The sequence below is a fragment of the Littorina saxatilis genome, linkage group LG2 (assembly GCF_037325665.1).
Source record: "Littorina saxatilis isolate snail1 linkage group LG2, US_GU_Lsax_2.0, whole genome shotgun sequence".
NCBI lineage: Eukaryota > Metazoa > Mollusca > Gastropoda > Littorinimorpha > Littorinidae > Littorina > Littorina saxatilis.
The window spans coordinates 60,964,062-60,971,561 of NC_090246.1; the positions used below are offsets into that span (position 1 = coordinate 60,964,062).

General features: G+C 42.0%; 1 protein-coding gene across 2 annotated transcripts in view; it reads right to left on the minus strand.

Moving 5' to 3' along the window:
- The window catches only part of LOC138959426 (transient receptor potential cation channel subfamily V member 5-like), a 16,371-nt gene that overhangs the window by 3,115 nt on the left and 5,756 nt on the right, over window positions 1-7,500 (minus strand). For both annotated transcript variants that reach the window (XM_070330910.1, XM_070330909.1), the window contains exons 2-10: window positions 6,160-7,395; window positions 4,978-5,081; window positions 4,505-4,645; window positions 3,149-3,393; window positions 2,275-2,353; window positions 1,723-1,896; window positions 1,276-1,349; window positions 436-618; window positions 1-107 (exon numbers count right to left, since the gene is read on the minus strand). The exon at window positions 1-107 is cut by the window's left edge and continues 67 nt beyond it. In XM_070330910.1, the coding sequence (XP_070187011.1) occupies window positions 1-107; window positions 436-618; window positions 1,276-1,349; window positions 1,723-1,896; window positions 2,275-2,353; window positions 3,149-3,393; window positions 4,505-4,645; window positions 4,978-5,081; window positions 6,160-6,253 (1,201 nt within the window). In that variant the 5' untranslated portion in view covers window positions 6,254-7,395. The remainder of the gene's footprint in view (window positions 108-435; window positions 619-1,275; window positions 1,350-1,722; window positions 1,897-2,274; window positions 2,354-3,148; window positions 3,394-4,504; window positions 4,646-4,977; window positions 5,082-6,159; window positions 7,396-7,500) is intronic.

Sequence of the window (7,500 nt, forward strand, 5' to 3'; positions counted from 1 at the left end):
ACTGCTCGGGTCTGTTTGTGAAGCGTAACACTATCACGGTCAGCAGGAAGGATGAAGAGATCAGGTCAATCCAGTTGAACTGGTCAGTGAAGTAATCCAACTTGTGTCTTGTGAAACAAAAATCGGTAGTAACTATTCCAATGGGTCAAGAAAAAAACAGCGATAGAAGTATATGGGTACTGAAGTGGGCCACTCGCCTAATTTTGAGCCCTAACTAGTAAAATCATGGATGAGGTTTGACTGAAATGACAACTCTAAAATCTGATATATTTCAACACACAATGAAAAAAAACCTCCGGACAGGAACACACAGTACTCAAACTCTAATCGCAGCAGCGATTACCTCATCATTCGCCTTCGGTTTAATTCAAGATCATAATTATATACCACGACTATTTACCAAAAATATTGACGGCATTCATGTCGTCAACCTACTTTCTCATCTGATTGAGCTCCAGCAGAAAGGTGACGAAGACAGCAATGACAGACCACACCTCCATCACAGCACGTGCGGTATGTAGACGTCCTGCGTACATTACAGGGTCAGCGCTCATGGTTGCAGTCACCGCGCAAAAACACAGCGAAGTCTGGGTAAGGATGAACAGGAAAGAATTCATCCTGAAAGCAAATGGATAAACTATGTATTTGGCGTTCATCTTCTCTTAATTTCAAACGGGGTTAATCATGAATATAAGCCAAGAAAGGTACGTTAATGGAACGTTTAATTAGGCTATCGTAAATAAATAAACATTCACTACTGTATTATTACACATTGTTAGATGACAGGCTCGTGTTAATGTTTAATGTTGTTTTAGTTAACTTTGCAATGGAAATCTGATTTGAAAAAACGTCTGATTGTATCAAACAGCAGTTTTCAATGACTAACGCACAAAATAAGATCAATTAAATTAATAATTAGACACAAACAAGTCACTTAGTAAGTATAATTTGTATAATTATTGTAATCCTTCAGTTATTTCCAAATTGACGTATAGTGTTAAAGAATTGTACTGATAAGCCAACTACTTTCATCTGTTGGTTCGATTGGCTTATTTTATTTGTGTTTCTTATTCGTATGCACGTTCGTTGTGTTTATTTATTTGTTTGTCTGTTTTTTAATCATAGAAAGGGACAGAGTAACTAAGTGAATACCATGTGTGTTCTATAAACAAATCATTTCAACAGTACCAAGTGATTATTGGCGCATTGAAAGGGAGCCTGAGTCGAACAAAGAGAAAAAAGAAAGGCAAAGGAGCAGATAGATAGAATACCTACTGAAACCTAAAACGAGCAAATTCCTTCCATTTCCGTCGTATTAACAACCGCACCACGTCGTGATACACTAAAGTCTGAGGACAGAAACACCAGTACATTGCAAAGCAGTCGAAAAAACACACGAAATAAACTAGTAAATTCTAAAGAAAGAAACAACGCTAAAATGTAAAATAAATAAAAAGTCACACATAAAATATTACTGTAACACAATTAACACAATCAAACAAAAAAGTACTAAACTAAGTCATGCATTTTGTCTGAGAACAAATGATTTTTCAACAAAATAATCCACTCCAAGCCTTCTGTACATGTTGGGAACAACTAATTCGATGCTGAAACAATAACCGTAACTCCAAACAAAGAAAACGACTACGAACGGAACTTTAAAGACTACAAAATGGGAGAAGAAAAAATAACTCGGTGATACGAAATACAATTTACGCCTACCTTGTTACCCATTTTGGATATGAGATGAAGGCAAGATCTAGAGGTGGGCTCGAATTCTGGGTGGTTTGGCGGCCTTCCTTTCTCGTCTGCTTCTAGCACGTGATAGTGCACCCTCACGTGACTGCTTTGACCAATCGCATCGACCATACAATCGAGCACGGCAAGAACGGTTTGCTGCAGAAAAGAAAACATGAGTCAATTGATTTTGTTTTAAAATTATCACACACAATTTTTGTTTGTATACTGAGTTGTTGTATTTAGATATGTTATTTATCAAAACATTTCGGTGTTATAGGGGTGTATAGCAGTCTTACTGATTTTGCGCTAAAAACTGAGCAGAAGTTACTCAGTGTGGGAACTGTAATGTTCGCACACCGTGCAATAACAAAACTCTGCACAAAATATATCTCGTCTAAAAGGGCAAAGATTTAAAAGGAAAGATGTTAGCGAACAGGCCTGAAAAGAACTGGAAGATTTATTCTATCGCCATGCTTATTATAACCATAAAAGATGTCAAATAGTTTCTTGGTGAGCTAACTATAGACTACTTACCTGCATGTCTTTGTTTATCATGTCATGTAGACTGAGTTCAGCATCTTTGGTGTCGTTGCTGAGGAACAGCGGACGGACACTGTCACATACACACACAAATATTATACGTTATTTATACGAACAACATTATTTTACATAGCCTATAAATCCATTTTAGTCATATGTTATATTTTCGGTGTGAGTCTTGGCCAGCCGCCTGAATGAGAGTTTTACGGGGGGGGGGGGGGGGGGGTGTGTGGATGGGATGACTGAGTGAAATGAGTGAGTCAGTAGGGCAGTAAGTGAGTCGGCCGGGCAATCTGTCCGTTCGTCACTCCGTTTTATGGTTCGTCAGTCAGACAGTAAGACAGTCGTTCGGTTGGTCAGTCAGTCTATTCGTCAATCGGCCAATCAGTAAGCCGATCAGTCAGGCAGACAGGCAGTCGGTCAGCAAAACAAGGGAAGAGTTCAACTAGCTCTCAAGTCGATCATCAAGCCGGTAGATAAACTAATCAGTAAGATAAACAAAAGAGCCAAAAAATTAAGTCGAACAGTCATTCAGTCGGTAGTTAAACTGATCAGTAAAATCACCAAAGAGGCCAGAAATGATGTCAGTCAAACACAGCCGGTAGATAAACTGATCAGTAAAATCACCAAAGAGGCCAGAAATGCTGTCAGTCAAACAGCCGGTAGATAAACTGATCAGTAAAAGTACCAAAGAGGCCAGAAATGATGTCAGTCAAACAGCCGGTAGATAAATTGATCAGAAAATCGCCAAAGAGGCCAGAAATGCTGTCAGTCAAACAGCCGGTAGTTAAACTGATCAGTAAGATGAGCAAAGGGGCCAGAATTGAAGTCAGTCATTCTGCAAGTAAAACAAATGAATGTTGCTCACGCGGTGTTAGGCATGAAAGCCAGCAGCAGAGCAGCAATCTCGTCAGAGTTGCTGGTGATGGCGATGTGGAGGGGCATGAGGTTCTGACGGTCCCTGGAGTGGGGGAGGGCGTCGTTCTCCAGCAGTTTGCTGACCACGCCCTTGAAGCCGCGCCGTGTGGCGTGGTGAAGGGGGGTCTGCCAGTCTGACCCGCAGAACGACGGGTTGGCCCCGCGGTGAAGGAGGGTGTTGGTCATCACTTGCACCTGAAGGGAAGGAAGGGAGGAGAGGAGAAAATGTAAAGATAAAGATAGGTCAAGAACAGAGAAAAAGCAAACAAATCAAACCATAATAAAGACGCATTGATAACACTTGTGTGAGAATACCTGTTGAAGTTTAAAAAAAAAAAAGAAATTGAAAGGCAATGAGGGAGGGGAAGGGGGTGGTGGTTGGGGAGGTGGTGCGAGGCCAGACATTGAGTTAGAAAGGGGAACACTTCAAGCAATTCTGCATGACTACGTTCGGATAGGAGAATTAGTACGTTTTCATGGGACTTGTGCATAGGCGGGGATATAGCTCAGTTGGTAGCGCGCTGGATTTGTATTCAGTTGGCCGCTGTCAGCGCGAGTTCGATCCCAGGTTCGGCGGAAATTTATTTCACAGAGTCAACTTTGTTTGCAGACTCTCTTCGGTGTCCGAACCACCCCCCGTGTATACTACATTGGGTGTGCACGTTAAAGATCCCTCGATTGACAAAAAGGTCTTTCCAGGCAAAATTGCTTAGGCACAGTTAATAATTGTCTACCATACCCGTGTGACTTGGAATAAGGCCGTGAAAGGTAAATATGCGCCGACATGGCTGCAATTTACTGGCCGTATAAAATTTCATCTCACACGGCATCACTGCAGAGCGCCTAGAACTGTACCCACGGAATATGCGCGATATAAGCCTCATTGATTGATTGATTGATTGATAGTTGTTGGAAGGAGCATTCCACATCTTGGCAAGAAGCTTCAGCGACTTGCCACAAGATGATGCCTTTAGCAACACAATTTAAGATGTTTTGGGACTGACTGACTAACTGACTGACTGATTGACTGACTGACCTTTAATACATAAGGATTAATCAATCAATCAATCAATGACGCTTATATCGCGCATATTCCGTGGGTACAGTTCTAGGCGCTCTGCAGTGATGCCGTGTGAGATGAAATTTTATACGTTAGAGGACCAGCGGATATATTTGGCATAGTTTTACATCTGTGTGGGCACAAGCATATAAAGAGAAGGAATCTGCTGATAGTTTAGTCTTGTAAGTGTAGAGTGCAGCAAACAAAATAGTCAGAAAAGAGACAATAGGAGTTCGTCTAGGTTACCTTGACCTCCGTGGGTATCTGCGAGACGACAAAGAGAAGGGCTTTGTCCTTGTTGCCCTCGCGTTCTATCAGTCTGTCGATGATCACTTCCGTTTCCGCTTCCTGTCGACCCACCATGTAAGTGTTCGTCTTTTGCGCAACCTGTAACAAGAGAACTATTTTTGGATTTCCGTAAGCTTTCTTCATCGTTTAACTGTTTCCATTGTTATATTTACTTATTTTGTCTTAGGACTGTTGTTTCTGTGGAAAGAATGCAAATGACCAGCCTTGGCCATGTCAGTTTTTCTCAAAATATGACCAATGTTATAGTGATGTGTTTCCTTCTCACTTTTTCTTTTCTTTGTATCTCTTTTTTTTCCAAGACATTTTTTCAGTCAGACATTCATACTTTAAAACTGTTCATTTTACAACAAGTGTGGTGACATTTAGCTCTGGGATTCGAACCGTTGAAGAAAATGGTAATTTGTGTCTACCTCCGCCTGGAAAGTGTCGTCTGCCACATCGTTACCCAGAACATCACACAGAGACTGTGAGGAGATAGAACAGTGGATCTCCTTCACGTCCAAGTGTCCGGACCCTGGGGAAAAAGACAAGAGAATTGAGACCTGTTCCCATGGAGACTGACTAAAATCGTAGAGCTCATAAGAGAAAATAGGGTTTTTACTGAATGTGTATTGGCTACAGATGTGATAATTCTGCATCTTGCCAGAATCAAATAACTAAGCTTGTATCAAAGTTCGTTACTCGAACAGAACATCTGTAGGGGAAATTGACAGATTTGCGTCATCCATCGATCTCATTACAGAATAATGAACAAAGTGTAAATGTCTACTTTCATGCTTTGGACATCATTAACATTGGGTAGGCCTGTGTTAAATCCTAATGTTAATTTGAAATCTGTCAACGGACACTTAACAAACTGATGGCAAATCAGGAAGGGTGTTAGGGATTGAGTGACTTCTTTACTGGAAGGGCGCGGGTGTTGGGAATTAAGTGACTTCTTTACTGGAAGGGCGCGGGTGTTGGGGATTAAGTGACTTCTTTACTGGAAGGGCGCGGGTGTTGGGGATTGAGTGACTTCTTTACTGGAAGGGCGCGGGTGTTGGGGATTGAGTGACTTCTTTACTGGAAGGGCGCGGGTGTTGGGGATTGAGTGACTTCTTTACTGGAAGGGCGCGGGTGTTGGGGATTGAGTGACTTCTTTACTGGAAGGGCGCGGGTGTTGGGGATTGAGTGACTTCTTTACTGGAAGGGCGCGGGTGTTGGGGTGGAGAGGAAAAGGGGACGTGAAAACCTCGAAACATGCAGAATCAAAAAACAAGAATGGTAAGTTATGACAAAACAAAACTTTACGATCAATCAATCAATCAATCAATATGAGGCTTATATCGCGCGTATTCCGTGGGTACAGTTCTAAGCGCAGGGATTTATTTTTTTCATTTTTTTTTAAATTTTTTTTTCCACGGTATTTCGACCCAGTGGTCTGTAAAGCAGACAGAGAGACAAACACGACAAAATATGTTCCAACACGTAGCTCAAAATATGTTCCAACACGTAGCTCAAAATATGTTCCAACAAGTCGCTGGCCAGAGCAATGGCTAGACAATGGTGTGGCTAAGCAATGGCTATAGGCACAAAACATACAATGGTCATACCATGACTGTTGACGACAGCGCTCAGCTCTGCGCTGTTGAGGCTGGACCTCACTCTCTTGCGAGGTCGCATCTCTGGCTGTTCATCCATCTCCATGTTCTTACTCTCACTTTGTGTCACAAACGTTTGCGCGCTTAGTCAACAACCAGACATCTCCTGCAAGTGACACCTGCTGCTTTTTTCCATTCACGGTCCAACTCACACTAGGTTTGTCCCAAATCTCGCAGTTTCATGCAGATCATACAGGAATTCACATTCATGGCGGCATCCCTTTAATGTAGGTCAATTCCAAAGATTGTTGGGCACAATCTTGTCGTTTCAGACAGTCGTGAAAATAGGGATCGCCGGGTGGCGCTACGTTTCAGTTATGTTTTGAGTAGTTTTCTCTCAACTGTGGATTATTGTGAAACAGTGCAATTTAATGAATCACACACAAAAAGGGTTATCTAAATGTTGTTTTACACAAGGGACACATTGAAGTTTTTAGAAAGGAGCGCAGGCTGTTAGTATGGTGCACCAGTAAGAAGTTCACACACACTCACCCCGACCTCTCATTGTGATAGCTTTTCGTGTCAACGATGTCCAAAGCGATCCATGTGCATCAACTGGTAGATAAACTGATTCACATAACCCCACTGTGATCTGAAGCGTCCAAATATATAGAACAGTTATTTGAGGCTCTCGGAGGGGATAAGTCTCAGACTCTTGGCAATCTGAGTTCATCGATGAACAGCTAATAATCAGTGAGCAGCACCCTCTTCAATGTGCACTGATTAATCCACTAGGTGAGCATTACGAAGCAGAGGTTTGTCGTAGATATATCGAGAACCAATAATCACCTGGCAAGGAAATTTCACAACACAACTTGGTAGTGTGTGAATAATCACAGTAATGGCTGATTTTTCCACGGCAAATTGGTTGTCTGGGTTTAAAGTTTTCCTGATTGATCCGAGGGCTTTACGTTCCATCAGATATTTTCAGAATGAGCTACCGAGGTTTTTTCCTGTCAGAGACGGCTGTAGAACACAAAGATACCACAACACTGTACTGCATTTGATGATGGTTCAGTGTGTATGCCACGGACACACAAAAACTCACATCTGCCGCCGAAAAGCGAGCGCGCAGACCTCAAATAACATACTGAATGAATGCTAATGGGTTTCCGAGTCAGGTGAGATACTAGTTCCCCTGTCAACTGCCAGAAATGCAGATCATACGCCGCCTTCGGAGACAGAAACCTGTCGAAATAAACAGAATATCTCATCAGAACATCTATCCATATCATTTGTGTACAACACAAGCATATCATCCTATAAGTTGTTGCCTTAGCGCCAAAACATTCA